The sequence below is a fragment of the Microcebus murinus genome, chromosome 14 (genome assembly GCF_040939455.1).
Source record: "Microcebus murinus isolate Inina chromosome 14, M.murinus_Inina_mat1.0, whole genome shotgun sequence".
Taxonomy (NCBI): domain Eukaryota; kingdom Metazoa; phylum Chordata; class Mammalia; order Primates; family Cheirogaleidae; genus Microcebus; species Microcebus murinus.
The window spans coordinates 9,071,354-9,090,868 of record NC_134117.1 but is presented as its reverse complement, the minus strand read 5'-3'; the positions used below and the strand labels follow the sequence as shown (position 1 = coordinate 9,090,868).

Genomic DNA, 19,515 nt, shown 5'->3' with positions numbered 1-19,515 from the left:
ATATAAACACATATATATTTTTTATCTTTTGTCTCAGTATCTACATCTCTGTCTATATCTATATCTTACTGAGAGAGAGGGTGCGTGAGTGCAGGTAATATTCAAGTGTTATGTAGCAGGTGCGGTGGTTTGGTACGTCCCAGCTAAAATCTCACTGAACTCAACAATCATTTGAGATAGGCATCATCTGTCAGCCCATTTACAGACTAAAAACTTTTCCTTCATTTATAAATCTGTCAGTGTCCTCTCTCCCTTTCCAAATGTATCACGCTATGAATTTTGATTCGTAAAGCATGCATGTTAAGTGCCCTCAACAAATTAATTAAAAGAGGAAAGGGAGCCTAAAAAGACAAGGCCCCGAAGGAGACAGTGTTCTGAGCCACGGGAGGAAAAAAAATCACTTACCCACATGTGCATCTTTAGCTAAATTTTGTCACCGAACTGCTTCATGCCCTGGGGTTTCCCTTGGCAGGTTGGCAGGGATCCACCGTGGCCTTTCATTGCAAAGGTTCGGAGAGGATGGTTTCCCAGGGAGGGACGCTGACCACCCTGCCTTCCACTGTCTTCTACAGCACCTCAAGGGACCCTCTGAGACAGGACTTCAAGGCAATTTGGAGGAACCCATTGGAAACCCCCAGAAACCCTGAGCAAAAGGGGCATGAGAAGGGCCCCATTCCAGAACGTCCCCCCAGACGTGGATGGCCTCTGCTGTTCTTGCCCAGGATGGACTGCCAAGTCCTTTCAAGGCTTCCTGGGGATGAAATATGAGAGAAGATACACTTTGCTTTCATCTTTAAACACATCAAAAATAAATAACACCAAAACGCAGGCAGACAAAGAGGACTCCAATGTGCATACATAAGTAATGGTGCATTCATCAGTCCCAGTGGAGGGCCCAGCTTGCTAGACTTTATTTGGTATAAAACCAGGGAGGTGAGGTAGAGATGCACTCGAGAATTGCAGCCAGAAAGAATCCATCTCTTTGCACGACGGGGCAGTGCTTCCTTCCTCTCTCAGCCAAGAGAAAAGAGATGGAATTAATCAGTTTCCTAGCTTCTCTGTTCCATGAAGATCCACTGAGGTGTCTTAGTGATCTTGGGCCATTTCGTAAGTGCAGAAGTTAGGCTGATTAGCTGAAGTTATCTTTTTCTGGAAAACCAAGTTAGGTACAATGTATCTTTAACCCATGATCTGAGTGGTATCTCCTCAGCTATCAAATTCTTAGGAAGACACTTCACATCCACTAGGATGGCTATAATAAAAAAAACGTGAACAATAATGAGAGCTGGCAAGGATGTGGAGGAACTGGAACCCTCATGCACTGCTAGTGGGAATTTAACAGAGTGCAACAACTTTGGGGAAAGCAGTCCGGTTGACCAGAGTTACCATATGACCCCACAATTACACTCCTAGGTATATACCCAAGAGAAATGAAAACATATGACCACAAAAAAATTTATACAGTACATGAATGTTCATAATAGCACTATTCATGATAGCCAAAAAGTAAAATCTACCCCAATGCCCATCAATGGGTGAATGAATAAACAAAATGCAGTATATAGATCCACATGATGAAATGGGATTTGGCAATACAGAGGAATGAGGTACTGTTACAGGCTACAATATAGATGAACCTTGCAAACATTATATTAAGTGAAAGAAGATGGGCACAAAAGGCCACATATTGTTTGATTCCATTTATATAAAATGTCCAGAACAGATAAACCCATAGACAAAGAGCAGACTGGTGGATGCCAGGGGCTGGGAGAAGGGGACTAGGGAGTGACTGCCAGCAGGAAAAGGGTTTCTTTCTGGAGTAAGTGTTCTGGAATCAGTGGTGATGGTTGCACAAAACTATAAAATACTGAAAACATTACTTAAATGTACCAAAAAAATTATCAGGAAGAGGATAACTAACATTTATTATTTTCTGCCAGAGCCAAGCCCCTACAGGTAAATGTCATGGTAAACATGAGGCTGGTGAGAGCCTATTTTACTAGGGAACTTGCATGTCCAGACAGAAGCTGTGACTTGCTCAACATCACCCAGCTGTAAAGAAATAAACCAATCCCATCCTGCCCAAGCCCACCGTCTTTCTCCTGTACTGCACGAGGCTACAGCCCTGTTTCATTAGACCATTTCCCAGCCATGTGACCCTCAGGAACCTCAAACTGAGCCCTCTGGACCCGGCCTTTCTAATGCTTTAATGACACAGTCCAAACTGGTGGACCAACTTCTTGTTTTCACAATGGTGGCTGGGTCCTCAATCCGTAGCTGTTCAAGTCAGCTGTTCAAGTTTACATTTTACTGTAAGCGCATATTTAATTTCCTGTGTGTGGGGCTAAGGAACTTCCCGCAAGATCAGATGCGGAGAAGATCCCTGAGGAGCCCAGGGAGGGATGGAGAGACTGAGTGGTGGATGGGGGTACCCTGTTCCCCTAGAAGCCACAGAACTCCCCTGAAGGTGCTGCTCCTCCACCCTGCTTCTACTGCCTCCTCATCGTGCCAGACACCACCACCGGCTGGACTATTCGAGGTAGCCTCTTGAATGTGCCCTTCCCAGTTGGAAACAGCAGGGCCCAGGCACTGCCCATCCAAGATGTCTATCGTCTTGTGGTTCTTCACAAATGAACCAATCTCGTGACCTGATGACACTCATATGTGGTTCAACTAACTCCCAAGGCTTTCCTTAGGTCTTGGGGGTAGGGATGGGGAGGGCCAAAAGCGTACCAACCCCTGCCTGTGTATGGTCACTTGGGACAGGTCTCAGAAAAAGGAAGGTACTGTCTTTCCTGTCTTCAGGTACCATACTCCCTTGTTTCCCTTCATGACAAACATCTCCTTCCAGATAATTCAAGAATGAAAATAGTCAACAGCTAGTTTAGGAATCTTGCCCACTCACCTCCCTGAAATGGGCAAGAGATATAGCAGTTCTTACTCCCATTATAATCTACACCGTCAAGGCCATAAACTGCCCTTCAGTCTCTGAAGTAGGGAATGTACACTGTGGTCTGCGCAGAGAACCAGCCCAGACCCTGAGCCTTGCTTTCAATACACCTGCGTACACTCCTGCTTAACAGGTGACACTTTTTAGGCAGCTTCCCTACACGTGCCCTATTTTTCTAATAACATTCTTTTGGTGGGATTAGAGCCCTGTTCCACTATTCATAATAAGGAACAGAAGCACAGGAGGTTGGCAAACACAGAACCAGGACTGGAGGCCACTCTGCTGATGGCTGGAGACCTCACTCCACCACTGATGGCCTCAAGCACGTCAAAGACCCAAGGACAGCACTGTTTGACTGCCTACAGCCCCGGAAGGTTCTATGTGCAGGCTGAGGTGCCGAAGTCAGCCTGTTTTGCTCCCCTTTCCTGGTGCTGATGAGACCGGCCAGCAGGGAGCCTCAAGAGTCAGATTCGCATTTGTTAACTGACAGGCAAATATCCCTTGCCCTGGTCAGATGCTCGGTGGGATGAAAAGAAATATTATTTTAAAATGTGTCCAAGTTTTCTTTTGGAAAATCTGAAGCCAATCCTTCCCTCCGTACATCATGAGGAAACCAGCCTGGAAGGTTTCATGATCCCCAGAATCCAGAGAGTTCGAACATCTCTCCTATTCGACACCTCTCTGCTGGCAAAGCTGTCTCCCATGTGGATCCTCTGGGGAGCAGGAGGGCTCAGAAAGGAACAATAACTCCTTGAGGTTCCAGTAAGCAACCAAGGGAGGACTTGGACCAGGGGTCCTCAAACTTTTTAAACAGGGAGCCAGTTCACTGTCCCTCAGACCATTAGAGAGTGCACACTGTGGGCCCAGGACGAGTCGGCTGCTAAGCAGGACAGGCAGTGGTGGCAAAAACACCTGGCGGGCCAAATATATGTCCTAGGTGGGTGGCATGTGGCCTGCGTGCTGTAGTTTGAGGGCACCTGGCTTGGACCAACCGATTCTGATTTTCCATTGGATCAACCTGCCCCACCTCCTGCTGGCCTTGGCCAATCCCCCTGCAGGCAGCCGCCCCGCCCTTCCAGATCTGCCTCTCCTTCATTGGCAAACCACGCCCAGTCACCACCTAGGAGCACAGGAAACCATCCGGTAGGACACGAGGATTAAAAAAATAAGCTGCGTGACATTTATTTTGTCTTGTTAACATTAATATCCGTAGAAACATTTTTATTGTCAGTATAAAAATTAACAAGTTTTATTAAATACTTTCTCCAATTTTGTAACACGTAAAATCAGTGTCATCTGCATTCATGTCGCATGGCTATAGCAAAGTGAGTGGGTGTTTCGAAAGCAAAACACAATACTTTAATACAGAATGGACGACACGGCGATGTTCTCTCTGGCGTAGGTGTTAGGAGGGATATTTGGGAGAGGTCCTACCAAAATCAGATGGAAGCAATCCCTTAAAAAAAAAAAATGGAAGCATCCCCCCAACACTATCAGCAGAACAACTTTGAGTTTCCATTTTCTGTGATGGGACTTGAAGATCCTAAAAGGCTTCTCTAATGCCAAAGAATCTGGAATCCATTATCAGAATTCACTGAAGAGAATACAGGCTAATCTGATTAATGTGCAACCCGGGGGAGAAGTGCACGCGCTATCATCTCAGCCTGTGCTCTAGGAATGGATTAAGGCATCTTTTAAAGAGGACACTGGTACCATTTTGTCTCGAGAAGTCCAGTTAAATGTCGCACTGGCCCAAAGACAGACCTGCATACAAAACGAAACACCTTCCTATTAACGGGTCCTTTTACCATGGGCATTGGTGGGGATTTGGGGGAGGTAGGGGGTGTGGGGGGGCGTTAAGAACAATCATCTGACAGCAGAGTTTAAACACAAACAAATCAAAACTTCATTTTTCCCAAATTAGTCATATATTGTAAATATTTCTCTTTTCAAAGGATCTGATACCTAGTTAAGTCCAAGCAATAGATTAACTAGTCTGCTGCACTGCCTGTATAGAAATGCCACTTAAATTACAAAAAAAAAAAACTATAAATGATTAATTGTTTTGTATATTACCAATTCATTAATAAATTAATGTTATACCATTTTCCCTGAAAGCAAAAGTATTTTTCCACCTCTGCTCGGTGAAAATTAAGAAATTCTGTGTAAGAACAGCATTTAGCAAATAGCTATTTAAAAAAAAAAAAAGAGAAAGACCAATTTTCTAGGTGCATTGGGACATCCATTTAAAATCAATACAAAAAATAATTCCTTGTAAATATATAATATATATTTATACATAAATTTGAATATATTTACATACATCCAGCACCTATATACTGCATTTGTGCTCCGTAAATGTGTGCTGACATATATTTTCTCCAATTATTACAAAATTAACAAGGAAGGCAGCAGGGGCGTCTGCCTTGAGTCCGACTGGTCCACAGCCAGTGTCCGGGGCGGGCCGGAGGGCAGCGTGGTGGCCTGTGGCGGTCCATCCGCCCAGAAGCGTTCTTCTCCTGGTGCAGACTGCAAGTTTTCAATTGTATACATCTTTACACATGTGCCGATTACTCTTCCGATTATTTACTCCTCTGATCCATATATACAAGCGGAGACGACAAGCTCTGGGAGGCGCGGCCTCCCTGCTCAGCGCAGGCCGGTCCCTGGCGCTGCCCCGTTTGGGGACAGGCGGACACGCTCACTCATGTCTTAACACTGCCGTTTCTGTGTGGATACTGAGGAAGGCATGGTTCGTAAGGCGTGGGGTCTGGAGAGAAAACAGAGTCATCTCCTGAAGAACAAGAACTCCTTGTGTCAGGGGAACTAGGAGAATACTGTTCGAGAGGCTGACTGAGGTCCAAGTATTCCTGAAAGAAGGGAAGAGAGACGTTTTATTTCATCTTGTGTCAGGGTAACAAGGTGAATACGGTTCAAGAGGCTGACTGAGGTCCAAGTATTCCTGAAAGAAGGGAAGAGAAGAGTTTGATTTCAAACACAGGCTCTTGAGATGATGCTATCAGAGGCGGGGGGGGGGGGGGGGGAGGGCGGGGCACCCCTGGAAGGCCGACGGAGACCCGGCCCCCCGACTTCCACAGAGACCTCCCAAGACCCCAGCCCAGTTATTTACGCCAGGCTTCCCTCAACTTTTCTCATAGAATCCGTCAAGAATAAACTACTGGCAAGCGGAGAACAAGACAACCTGCTGCACTGCAGGGCCCGGGCGGGCAAGCCCCCTCACGGGGACCTAAATGACCCGCTCCCTGTACACCTCCTCGCCGAGCCCACGCTTCAAGTTCGTGCACCCAAAACCGCTGTGGGTCCCCAGGACCCCTTTAAGCAGTTGAGTCCATGAATATTCATTTTCTGAATTACATTTTACTATTACAGTTTCCTGGGTAATTGAAGGGAATACGCCTTCATTCGGTGGGTAATTTAACAGATGTAACTCATTACTCTCAGAAGCTCTCTGAGTTGAAAATGTAAACAGGTTCAAAAAAAGGCTTGGGCGGACTCATGTATGTTAAATCCATAATGGGCCATTAAAGGAGAGTTTAGGAAAATAGAGGTTAAGTTTCAGAGTTTTGAAGGTTTGAAATTCGGAAGGTCTTTTCTGCTCCCCAAAGCATCACCGGATCGCCCCAGGGTGACACTTGCCCCGACTCGGGTCTGGCAGGGCCAGGGCCCGCAGGCTGTTTCTGTATGGCCCACGGGCTGCACATAGCTTTTTTTTTTTTTTTTTTTTTTTTTTTGAGACAGAGTCTCGCTTTCTTGCCTAGGCTAGAGTGAGTGCCGTGGCGTCAGCCTAGCTCACAGCAACCTCAAACTCCTGGGCTCAAGCAATCCTCCTGCCTCAGCCTCCCGAGTAGCTGGGACTACAGGCACGAGCCACCATGCCCGGCTGATTTTCATATTATATATATTAGTTGGCCAATTAATTTCTTTCTATTTTTTTTATGGTAGAGACGGGGTCTCGCTCAGGCTGGTTTTGAACTCCTGACCTTGAGCAATCCGCCCGCCTCGGCCTCCCAGAGTGCTAGGATTACAGGCGTGAGCCACCGCGCCCGGCCTGCACATAGCTTTTAACGCGTGTCAATGGTTGAAAAAAATTAAAAGAGGAAGAATATCTTGCGGTATTAAAACGATACAAAATTCATATCAAATTCCAATTTCAGGGTCCATGAAGTTTTACTAGAACACAGACACACGTTGATTTACACGTTGCCTGTGGTTGCTTTTGTGCTACCATGGCAGAGCCGAAAATAGTCACTCTCTGGCTCTTTACAGGAAGCACTGACTGGCCAGTGCTCTGAAGCTAGGAACAGATTTCTAAACTGGGGGACTTCTGGGTCTCCACTGCCTCAGCGAGGCTAGCACTTTGGGAAGGTTCTGCTCACACGTGCAGCCAACGACTCATTGCAGTGTGGTTTTGCAGCGAGGAGGGCAAAAAGTGCAGACCACAGCACAAACGGCCTCAGTGTTATCAGAAAGGAGCCCACGGAATGTTGGCAACTACGCATTTTAAGAGACACACACACACACAAAACAAAACCCCACTATAATTCATCACCAGGGTTGGCAAGAGAAAGAGTCCCCATCGCAGAAGGGGGATGTGTCAGTTCCAACAACATCAGCATGAACCACACAACTGGAAACAAACACGCCCACCACATCAAAAGAGCGCTTTTTGCTTACAATGATAAAAATGAAATTTTGTCCTAAATGGAACCATTTTTCTCGAGCATATGGTAATGATTTTCAGAAGGAAAGAAACTTCGATTTTTATATCCGTTAGACAATATGGCATTCTGCTATTTTATTTTAGGATGCTAGATACAAATTTGAGTATGAACGGACCCACGTTAAATGTAAATATATAAATAGGTCCCATTGAGCACAGACGTGGGGTCATTAAAACAGACTTTTAGTGCTTTCCCCAGTTTCTAAATGAAGCCATAAACTTTCAGATCTGATAGGAAAAAATAGGGATATCAATGGATTCCAAGTCTAGGGTTAAAAGAACTTATACTGGAAACAACAATTTTGGCAGAAGAAGAAAGTTAGGATTTTTCCCCCCCTTGAACTGTTCCTTTCCTTTCAACTTCTGAAGGTCAGCTGTGTTCATTTAAATGCAATCTCTCCCTTGATCCAGCCCAAGCCACAGTGAGACGCACAAGATAAAGTTGCTGGGTTGAGGCTTGATATCACTACATTTGATTTTTTTTTTTAAAATCACTTTAAAATAATTTTTTAAATCAGAAATTAAGTGTATTATCTTCCTTCTAAAATATTTGGGACACCTTAACCTTTTTCATTATTGAGACAATTGTGTGGTTTTGGCTTTTTTTTTCCCCCTGTATAAAGGAACACCGTTCTGCATCCTCATTAAACATCCCCAAATTCATCCATTAACAATTTCTTTCTGCCGTGGGTTTTACTGGACTTGATGGGTTTTTTTCCCCTTTCCTGGCCGGGGTACATATACTTTCCATAATCATAAAAGCTACTCTATCTGCATACTGAAGTAGCTACTGACATGGGGGCTGAATTCGGACCCCATTTCAGGGTTTCTTTTTTTGGCCAAGATTATAAATATTTTATAGAAAATAAATATTTTAACAAAAGGTACAAGTTTTCACTTAAAAATCATATAAGTCATTCATTGTAGAAAACTATTACATATACATGGAAAGAGACTACAAGCCACAAACCATTACCAGACAGGATCACAGAGAACAGTGTCGTGTTATATAGAAGCTGGAATTAGAGAGCTTCATTGCATCCAATCGGAATATCATCAGCTCACCCACTAACGACCAGGCCGCAGGATGGAACTAGCACACAAATCCAAGCTCCTTCCCACGCACGCCAAAACATTGCAACCTAACGTTTCTTCCCCTTCCCCACTCTCCTAACACACCCACACCACCACCAGCTACAGTGAGGGCAGCCGCCGGTATGTCCTCAGTCTTTGGTTTCATGAGTCAGAACTCACAAAATGAAGTTCTGAGAAAAATCATGATTTGAGAGGAACACATAGTTTAACTGTGTCTGACCCCCTTTGGAAAAATGATAAACTATACCCCAGACTCCAGCCAAAAACCAACAGGGCGCTTGTATGCAAAAAGCAATGCTTGTCTCCCGGTACAACTGGCTTCTGGAAGGAGGGTCTTACCTCATTGGTCGTGAGAGTGAGAATCCGGTCTAAGTCCTCTACCAGCTGCTTGAACGTGGGTCTCTGGGAGGGCACTGCATGCCAACAGTCCCTCATCATCATATACCTGGAGAAAATGGATTAATTTTTTAAGTACCAGGTACCTGGCTACAGACAGTTTCAACAGGCAATATGGAGATGTGACCTAAATTAGGAAAATGCATCAGAACCTTCCAGTCAACTACATTAGGGGGTGTACACTTTCCCCAAAAATTCCCTGCTTGGCTCCTCTGAAAGGCACTTTGAGTCACAAAAACATCACTTTACCAAAATGTTTCAGGAAGTCATCTATGTCACCAATAAAGATGTGTCTGTATGTTTTTCACTGGTATCCATGTAACCGTATGACATAACACAATGATACACCATCTTTTTTTGAGACAGGGTCTCACTCTGTCACCTCAGCTAGAGTGCAGTGGTGTCATCATAGCTCACAGCAACCTCACACTCCTGGGCTCAAGCGATCCTCCTGACTCAGCCTCCCGAGTAGCTGGGACTACAGGCGCATGCCACCACGCCTGCCTGATTTTTCTATTTTTAGTAGAGACGGGGTGTTGTTCTTGCCCAGGCTGGTCTTAAACTCCTGGCCTCAAGGGATCCTCCCACCTCGGCCTCCCAAAGAGCCAGGATTACAGGCGTGAGCCACCACACCCGGCCTGGTATCACGCTCTGGTCTCCAGTCTCCCCTCCCCAAACACCCCTGCCTGGACCGAAGCAGCTCTGGCACTATCTGCCTGACACTTGGGGTTTTGTCTTAGCAATTCTAGTTAACAAAGGTTCTTCAGTTAAAAAATAAATAAATAAAGTTTGAAAACCACGGCTTTAAGGTAAGGATTTTATGAATTAATCTGTCACCGCTGGGCTGTACACTGACTTCCTGCTGAACCCTCAGGCCTGCGTTCCCAGGCCTTATCTTGATTGTGGGTTTCGACAGACCCTCCGTGTCAGGGAAAGCAATGGGAATGACAAGAGCACAATAAGTGCCTTTATATAATATACTATAAAGTGTGGCCATTCATCAGACGTCCACTGTACACCAAAAAGCACTCATGGGATTACGGGTGTAAAATCCCCGTGAAACACCACACAATGGGCTGCAGTCTCTGGGACAATCGCTGTTCTCAGTTAATCTTGGGGGGGGTGTGGAGAGACTCCTCTCAAAGCACCGTTCTACCGCACGGGGCACACGTCACAAACTCAGCATAACCCCACTTAAAAGTGTGAGGTAGGTTTTTCTAGAAACCAGCTCACGGTTTTATAGGCAGATCTGGTACTCTAAGGAGGGCAGCTGGACAAACTTTTAATTCTCTGTGCTAAAATACGGGTGAAATACAGGTAACCAGACGCTAGTTCATTCACTCCGAGGAAATGTGGTAGACGCCAATCTGTAATGGCAATTTGCAATGGTCAAAGAAAGCTCTGGAAACACCCGTTCTCCCCACTCGCCCGATGGGGAGAACACGACCAGTAAGGACAGGTTTCATCCGTTCCTGAATCCCATACTGTGCAGGGGCAGCCCTGTGGCTTTCTAGCTGGTTTCCTGACCACGTGTCTTCCTGCCACTCTGAGTGGGGACACAGCAAGCACAGCACAGTGACAGGAAGGCCACTCCGACTGGCCCTGCCAGGAGTCAGGAGCCCTCGGCTGGGCGGCTGGACCCCCTCTGATTTAAAGCCAGCTCCGTACACCTCCGAGAGGCGTTCTTTCTTTTGGGACAGGTAACGGTTGTCAGTGTAGCTACGTAGCTCAGTTCCGGGATTGAGCCCAGAAAGCTTCAGCGATTCTTCTTAGAGCATGTGCAGAAAACTGGGGGGCCTTGGAAAACGGAGCTAAGTCAGGCAGGCGTTACTGGCGTGGCGCGTCCAACAACGGTCCTTACAGTTCATTGGTGCAGTTAGCCGGCTTATCCATCCTGTGTCCTTCCTTCAGCAGCTTAAACAGTTCCTCCACGGGAATCCCTGGGTAGGGCGAGCCCCCTAAAGTGAAGATCTCCCACATTAACACCCCAAAGGACCAGCTGCAAGGAAGAGAGAAAACAAACATCACTAACCCATCTGAATCGCAGGAACCCAAACATGCCCAGTTAAGAAAATAAACATCCACTGGCTTCTTAAGTTCAAAGACAAATGAGCCCTCCTGCAGCTCACCCCACATGCCCTTTCCTGCCCCACAAAAAGCATCCCCAAATAATGACAACATGGGATGTTCCAATGGAATTTTCCATCTGTAGACAAAAAGTCAAACCGCCATCACTCTAAAATGAAGTTGCTCGTCTTAAATGCGGTGTTAGCGATGCGAGGATGTCGATTTCTAAGTTTCAAAGCCCTCTATGCTCCTTCCCAACTCTTGCAGCTCCCTGCGCGCCTGCCCCAAGGGCTGTGATCCACCTGGACGGGCAGTGGGCAGAGCAAGGCTAGCGAGCCCGGACTGCGAGGTGAGAGCTGCCCTGCATGGCCGGGGCAGCCCCTGTTGCACTGGGGTCCCGAGGCTCCCTAGGAGGCCAAGGCAGTCGGCACAGGGCTGGGGACGGTGGGGAGGAACCCTGGCCCCAGAGGAGCTTCCCGCAACAGAAACTGAAAACATCTCCCAGGGCACGATCTACACTTGACTTTTCAGAGACCCACAGCCGGACTTCCTGGGCCTGGTTCAGGTGACTCAATCCCTGGGATGCTCAAAGCAAAGGACCCGAGTCCACTATGTCGTGGGCGCTCTGGAAACTCGCCCTCCTGGACTCAAGGCGGGGAATTTCAGCAGTAAAGTTACAGAGCAGAAGCAGCCGCACAGCACAGGCAGAAAGAGCCTCTGGGCCTCAGTCTGCTCACTGCAAAAATGGGGTCACAATGTCTCCTCTCCAGGGTTGAGGGCAGCAACTGCGGTAGCAGAGAATCAATGCTGACTGCAGAAATCCTCCTACTCACACAAATAAAAAATAGCTCAAGTGATTTTTTTCCAAAAACCATTTTCCTTTGGAATAATTATAGACTCATAGCAACTTTGACCCCACTTCTCCCAATGATAACATCTTTCAACTGAATTTCCAAAACTAAAAAAACCCGCTGCAGTCTGACCCTAATAGTGTTTTTAAGTATATCATAACAGAAGTGTTACATAATCTCTACCGTATTTCTAGAATGTTATCAAGGATGCTAAGACGAGACCAGGCTTTTTTTTTTTTTTTTGGAAGGATAAACACAGTGAGCAGACCCCGTGGAGTCCATCCCAGCAGACTGTGCCTCACTCAGCTTCACCCTTGAAGGACAAACGTGGGTTGGGGGACATATGACAAATCGCCCCTGAGAAGGAAGAGTTTCAGGATTACTTCTTGAAGGAGGTGAAGAACACGCCAAGAGCTTGGCAAAATAGATAGCAGCTTTGTAGCCGCACATCCGTGAATACTTTCGGGGGGGACTTCCGCTCTGGCAGGAGGAGGTTAGCGGTTCCACCTCCCGTGCTCTTTGAAGCCAGGCAGATTAGTGACAGGGCATTGGTTACCAGCCTACCATAAAATCCGTCCTTTCTCAGGCCTGCTCCTGCGCCTCCTAGGCACGTATGAAATGCGGCAGCCACCGAAGAATGAAGAAGGGCAAAGAACATACAATATTTTTTGCAACTCAAGCCCATGCAGAAGCCAGAGGAAACGGAGTTACTTACACATCACTCTGGTGCGTGTACACCCTATCAAAAAGGGCTTCTGGGGCCATCCACTTGACTGGAAGTCGTCCCTGCAGATGGAGGAGAAAAGGTGAAAACCAATAACAGGTTTTTCAGCAGGCTCAACAGGTCCCGGCCCTGCTTAAGAGCTGACATTTAGGTGGTTTTTAAGCAGTCAGTTGTTAGAACAGCAAAAAGCTCCATCTAGGACCCTACATAATGCGTGAGATGCACAGATCTGGGGACGTTAATAAAACCCACCCCCTTGGAGTCTCGCTATCGGCCATCTCCGCAGCACACAGACATTCCTTCACCAACTTGCAGGCAAAAATTAACCCAGTGACTTCCAAGCTCTCTCATCTTTGCCTTGAAGGTTCTTGACAAGAGCCGGAAGAAAATCCTAGAGGCTGCTGGTTATTCTGTATGTAAGAGTGTTTCCCATTTACTAAAATTATCTTAGATAGAGCCTAAATTTGCCTATTGAGAGTATACGAAGAATAAAGCAACAAAAAACCCAGGAAGGGGCCCTCACGAGTCCCGTCCGCCTCTCCGCATCTCCGGCCTCTCTTCCTGGAACGTTCCGCGCCCACCCCGCCCCTCCCTCCGCAACGCGCCCCAGACTTACATTCGTGGTCTTTTTGTAATAGTCGATGTTGTTGATGTCTCTGGCCAGCCCGAAGTCGGCTATTTTCATCACGTTGTTTTCTGTCACCAAAACATTTCTGGCGGCTAGGTCTCGGTGAATACACTGAAATTGAGAAACAAGGCCGAGAAAGACCTAAGTTTAAAGCCCTTCCAGGACAAAAAGAAAATATATTCATTTCTTAAAATGCAGACAGCAAATACAGCTTATGTCAAAAACTGGTTGTAGTGTGAGAGACATAGTGTGGCCAAAAGATTAAGCTGGTCAACTGGGAGCACCCAGGAGCCTAGATCACCACACTTGTTTTCTAATAAAAAAAATGAGTGAATAAATGAATACAGCAATCACTGTGAAGAGCAAAGGTAGACTAAATAACCCCACTCCCTCTTCTGCAGTTGCCCGACCATCCTAGTGGACTCCTTTCAGGCACATACAGATGCAAATTAGATCATCCTAAAATCTTTTATCTCAACACACACTCTCCTGGCCTTTATAGCCAAATCACCAGAAGAGTTGGTTAAATTCCAACATCCCATCTTCTTCACCCGCCGGTCGCTTCTCAGACATTCGAGCCCGTTTGCCATCCCGGCCCCTCCTAAAGTTTACGGGGAACCTCTCAACTGCTAGGCCCACCCGGCCTCTTCCAGCCCTCGATGTTTCCTTCTTGCCTATTTTTGAAACCTGGCCCTGTGCCGAGTTCTGCCCCATCCCCTCCTCCCAGCTCGTTCTCTCCCTCTCCCCCTCCCACCAGCCCTCTCGGACCCTGGCGGGCTCCCTCCTCCTCCGAGCCTACAAACAGAGCAGCCGCCCCATTACATGTGTGTATTTCCCTGTATCCTCAGATGGTGTCAGTTCTTAGACGCATTCATGTATCTGCAAACTCCATCCTGACCTCTCTCCTGAGACCCCGGTTTTCATTACCAACTGCTACGGGACATTCCCACATTGATGTCCCCTTGACACCTCAAATGCCAGGTTTCTACTCCTTTCATTCTCACCCTCTCTGTCTCTCTTCATCAGAGAGGCGTGCGCCGGCACTGTTCACTCTCCTCCCGGGTCCTGCTCACTTCAACTCCAAGTGCCTTCCAATTTGTCCCCTCTACTGCTCTCCCACCGCTAATCCCTCAGTCCAGGCGGTCATCAGTGCCCACCGCTGCCCCATGGCCTGCCACACTGCCTGCTAGCGGGTCTCCGTGCTTCCAAACCCTATGGCACCTTCTGCGCTTCCCACGCTTGTGTTTCTGAAATAACCGATCCTGCCCCTTCCTGGGCCTCCCATGACCAATGCCCATCTATCCGTACTCTCAGTCCACGCTGTCACCACACCTGGCCCACACAGAGGGCTCAGCCTGTGTTTGTCCCGTACATCAGGACTAAATGCTGGAATGCTAGCTACAGAGCAACTAACTTATCACCCTGACACTCTTTGGTCTCAAAAAGGTCTAGGTATTAGGACTTTCGTTTTTCCTTTCTACAAATGATATGCTTTCGTACGCGGCTGTGTTTTAGTTACGCGTTAATATACGGAGATTTCATCATGGCACGTGGTAACTGGGGTCCTAAGTCATCACCCCCTATTTTGGGAAGCAGTAAGGTGTACAGAAGTAAGCAGATACCCCCATCGAAAGCGTTTACACAGGCCGCTGGCAAAGGCTGGCTAGCATAGGAAGCAAAGAGTCTCATCAATCCACTCGACAAGGCTGAAATGGGGCTGGTCTCAGACACTCCAAGAAATGGCCAATTTAAAAAGAAGCAAGGTGAGCAATCCCTGAAATATAAATAAGGAGTTACTTTATTCTGCCCCAGCCCCAGCTGATCCTTGAGTCCACACGCTTCCGTGCCCGCCACAGGGGCTGAGAGCAGAAACGGGCAGCAGGAAAGCCTCGCCAGCACACCTGCTCTGGCCAGACTGGAAGCAGGAAACGTGAGAGCTCCCAGACGCCGCCGGGAGGCTCAGCTGGGGCGAGAGCCCCGTTCCCAGTTTGGGAGGGCCCCTCAAATTGAACTTCCAAGCCCCGGGCCAAACTCTCCCGGTGGCGTGTTCCCGCCGGCACGAGCCCCGTGCGTCTGGCAGGCTGTGTGGTCAGCAGAAGGCGCTTCCCACGCACCTCGCTCGGACCACGCACCGGGCCCAGCTCGGACCGAGACGCCGCCCACGGCCACCGCCACCACCTTCTCAGCAAGAGAAGAATCTCGCACGATCCCTCATCCCAGGACGCTAGGAAACACCAAAGCCCGCCCCCTGGGTTGAATGAGAGGAGACTTGGAACCAATAACCAAGAAAAAGAAAGTAGGCAAAGGCAAGCCAAATCCCGTCATCCACAGAAACCCGAGTTGTTCTCCAGCACAGAGAGCTGACCCTGTCGTGTAATCGGGGCCCGGGACAGTTTGGGATTCCATTTTTCTATCCATGAAGGTCAATGGCTGGCTGCTGAGTGAAGACTAACACCCTGTGACACAGACAGTGTGCTGGGTGCCCTGGATGGCAGATCACATTGCATCCCCATGGCAACCTATGAGTTGGGGATTATTAGACCCATTTTACAAATGGAGAAGCTGAGGCTTCCTTTTAAAAAATTTTGCTCAGGTTTAACACTTTGGAGGTTTAATTGGGTTTGGGATTTGGTTAAAAAAGAAAAATTAATGTGCTTTGGAGATTTTATAAATTGTGTAAGGCTCAAATACCCCATTACCTAATTGTGTTACTGTATATACCACAGCATTTCTTTACTTATCTGTCTACACCCCCTTCCCCCGCCCCACACAAACTCACACACCACCAAAAGCTGCCTGAGTTCAGACACGGCATGTTCATTTCACCATGCCTGGTGCTGAGCAGAGTCTGCGGCAGTCCATGCCCATTGAGCTGACTTCATAGTTACACAACCTCGGTGACAGTGCACTTAATAGTTGTCTGCCCTCTCCTTCCAGGAAGCCAGCCTCTAACAAGCCCACAACTCCCTGTTGTGAGAGGATGGGTATGGCTCATACCTGGTAAGGCCAGGATCTGACCTTTTCCCTTGGTCTTCGTTCTCCTCCTTGAAGAATAAACCCTCCAGTTTTGGAAGCAGGCTCCTCCCAAGGGGACCATTCTTAAAATCTTCATGTACCACTAGTTTAAAACCTACTCTAGGTCCTTAATTGCAGGTGGCATCTAGCAAGGGGCTTTGGAACCAGTCACTGCCCCAAAGCCATGTGATATCCCTCTCAACTTGGGCTCTTATGCCAAGTGGAGGTGACGAGCTCATGCTGGGCTACTGCACAAAGCCTCCAGCACGGGGAATCTCATGGTCCTGCCTTGGTCCAGAGAGAGGCAGGGGTCACCTGCGAGCAGGGGACAGCGGGTGGAGGACCGGGAGGCCTAGGTCTGGGACCAGCCACTTCACCTTGTGGACCCCCATGTCCCCATCTCAGCAGCGAAAACAGTGATTCCGGCACATCTGGGCTCAAAGGTTGCTGTCACTTCCTGACAGTCCTCAGCATCTTTACCCATACTATGGGGACCCTAATGCCACCAATTTCAGAGTTGTTCTGAGGGTACGTAAGGTACTATATGTCAAGTGCCCGCCTCCTTGCCTGGCAGACGTCACGCTCTCCAAAAGTAGTTAGTACCTAATGATAACAATAATTACCACTATCATACCACTACTAGTAAGGGCACTTCCATTCTTCCATTCTAAAATATTAATACACTCATTTGCCCCATTTCAAAAAGTTTGTCTGACTCTTACTTCTCTCTCTGCCACACTGAGCAGCTCCAGAACAGGCAGGATCGCAGAGTCCTCGGGGCTGGCGGGCCACCACTGGCTCTAGGGCTGGACCCAACAACTTCCTTCCTTGTTCTGAGCAGAATGAGGGCACCTGCCGCTCCCTCCTCCCTGGGAGCCTCGTCCCGGCTTTCTCCCCTCTCAGACTGCTCCTGCTCAGCCTCCACTGCTATTTCTTTCCTGCACACACACTAGCCAATCTCTGCATCTGAGTTTACCTAGGGTTTGACTTCGGGCTTCTATTTTGTCCCCTTCTAAGCTGCTCCCCAGGTGATTTGTTCATTCCCATGGCTTAAAATGACACCACCTGTGCCAGCTCCCAGATGTTCAGCCCAGCCCCGGGAGCTGAGCTGCAGCCTGCAGCTTCTTGCTTGACATGTTCCCTTGAGTGTCTCCCAGATATGTTCGAAACGAGCTCTGGATTTTCCACCATCTATGCCCCATGCCCCGCCCCCATTCCAAATCCTCCTTTATCCTGGGAAGCTGTGCCACCATCCAATTCCTGGAGCTAGAAATCTGGACGTCACACTTGATCTCGCTTTCTCTCCCTCATCCCTCATGGATCCATTAACTATCCCGATGGCAACACGCATCAAACACCAACCTACTGGCTTCTCTCGGTGTCTTTGGCCCCATATACCCACAGCCCAGCCCCAACCACAGTCACCTTTGCAGGAACTCGGCCCCATCATTCCCCCCAGCAGTGAAAGTCCAGGGTCCTCGCCTGGGTCTTCAAGGCCCCAGGTGAGCAGGGCCTCGTCCCACTGTTTGTCTCCTCCACAGCACGTTTCTCAATTTTTCTTTTACATACTTATTTTCATCCTCACGTTCACTGTCAATCTCTCCTTCTGTCACCCACCCACCTACTGTCTCTGTCCCAAGAGATCAAGGACTGTCCACTCCAGTCTCCTCACCAGACACCCGGACCAACAGCCTGAGGGACCCATTGCCCTGGGAACGTGTGTTGAAGAACTGTGCGAAATGACCAGGCCGGCACTCGTAGCCCGTGGCCATCAGTAGTGGTGCCCTGCTGGGTGCAGGACGACTTCCCCCACCGCACGGAGTGACCAGGACCAGAGGGTCCACGCGTGCGGCTGCGGACAGGCTGCCCGCCCCAGTCCTCTCCGGGAATATGGCACAGCTACAGAAGAGGTGGGATAGTATAATGGATGGTCACCTTGGCCAGACTTGTTGTGTACGCTTTCTCTCTCTCTGTCTCTCCACACACCACACACACACACACACACACACACACACACACACACACACACCCCATAAACATTTTTTATGGCTAAACCATTTAAAAGTGAGTTGCAGGTATCACTGCTGCCTCACACCCCAATTCTTTAGCATTTCTCTCCTACCTTAACACGATACCACTCCCATCTGCCCCACATCAACACTGATGCCGTAATACCATCGGGGATACTATACAGCCGTATTTAGATTCCAAGTGTTCACAAATGTCCTTTTGTAAGAGCTGACCCCCCCCCACACACACACACACAGGATCGTAGCCAGGGCCACACCGTTGCATTTAGCAGTTGTGTGGTCAGCCCCCTTTCATCCAGACCTGTCTCCCCGGCCGTTTTAGACTTTCACAATGCCGACACTCTGGGGCTTCATCTTGTCAAACGCCCCACATTCTGGGGCTGCCTGGTTGTTTCTGGATGCCAAAGACTTTGGACTGGCAATCTGCCCTGCCCGTCTGTGCACGCACACCATCGCAGAACCCAACGCTGTGCTTTAACCACTTTCCTAAAACCTATACAACACTGGGAACTTTTACAGGGAAAAAAATTTTTAAGTCTTAAAATTCTAAAAAGTCTTAAGAGAGTCTTGGGACTCTCTTAAAAATAAAAATTTTTAAAAATTAAAAAAAGAAATAAACAACCTAGAACATGTGGTAGCTCTGGGCCATGTTCCTACATGACCAGACAGCGGGACTGAGGTGCAGCGGCCCCTGGGATCTCCCAGTGATCTGATGGGCCGCCTTGCTCACCCATGCAACTGGCATGGCCTCACTGTGGAGACCTGAGCCTGTGACCCTTCAAAGTAGCCCAGGCCCCCAGGTGACAGAGGGTCCATATCTACCAAAGGACCCCACCCGTGTGGGCACCCGAGGGCTTCCTGATGCCGGAACAAGCTCCACCACAGGCAGTCCCGGAGCTCTCCTCCCGGACTGTGGGGCTAGGGAAGGGTCTCTTGGGTCATCTGAAATGTCCCCCAGGACATCTGGGCACCTGTCTAACCCCTTTCAGAATAACTGAAATGTTTAAAGTTCCATCGT

At 48.2% G+C, this 19,515-nt stretch overlaps 1 protein-coding gene across 16 annotated transcripts in view; it reads right to left on the bottom strand.

Moving 5' to 3' along the window:
* Nucleotides 1-4,107: 4,107 nt before the first annotated feature.
* FGFR2 (fibroblast growth factor receptor 2) overlaps nucleotides 4,108-19,515 on the bottom strand; it is a 103,174-nt gene continuing 87,766 nt past the window's right edge. For 12 of the 16 annotated variants that reach the window (XM_012763636.2, XM_012763639.2, XM_012763638.2 and 9 more), the window contains 5 exons: nucleotides 13,441-13,563; nucleotides 12,816-12,886; nucleotides 11,044-11,181; nucleotides 9,126-9,231; nucleotides 4,108-5,820 (listed from right to left, as the gene is read on the bottom strand). In XM_012763636.2, coding sequence (XP_012619090.2) covers nucleotides 5,656-5,820; nucleotides 9,126-9,231; nucleotides 11,044-11,181; nucleotides 12,816-12,886; nucleotides 13,441-13,563 — 603 coding nt within the window. In that variant the 3' untranslated portion in view covers nucleotides 4,108-5,655. Of the gene's footprint in view, nucleotides 5,913-9,125; nucleotides 9,232-11,043; nucleotides 11,182-12,815; nucleotides 12,887-13,440; nucleotides 13,564-19,515 lie in introns of all 16 variants that reach the window. The other 4 variants (XM_012763641.2, XM_076009740.1, XM_076009743.1 and 1 more) reach the window with 2 other exon arrangements.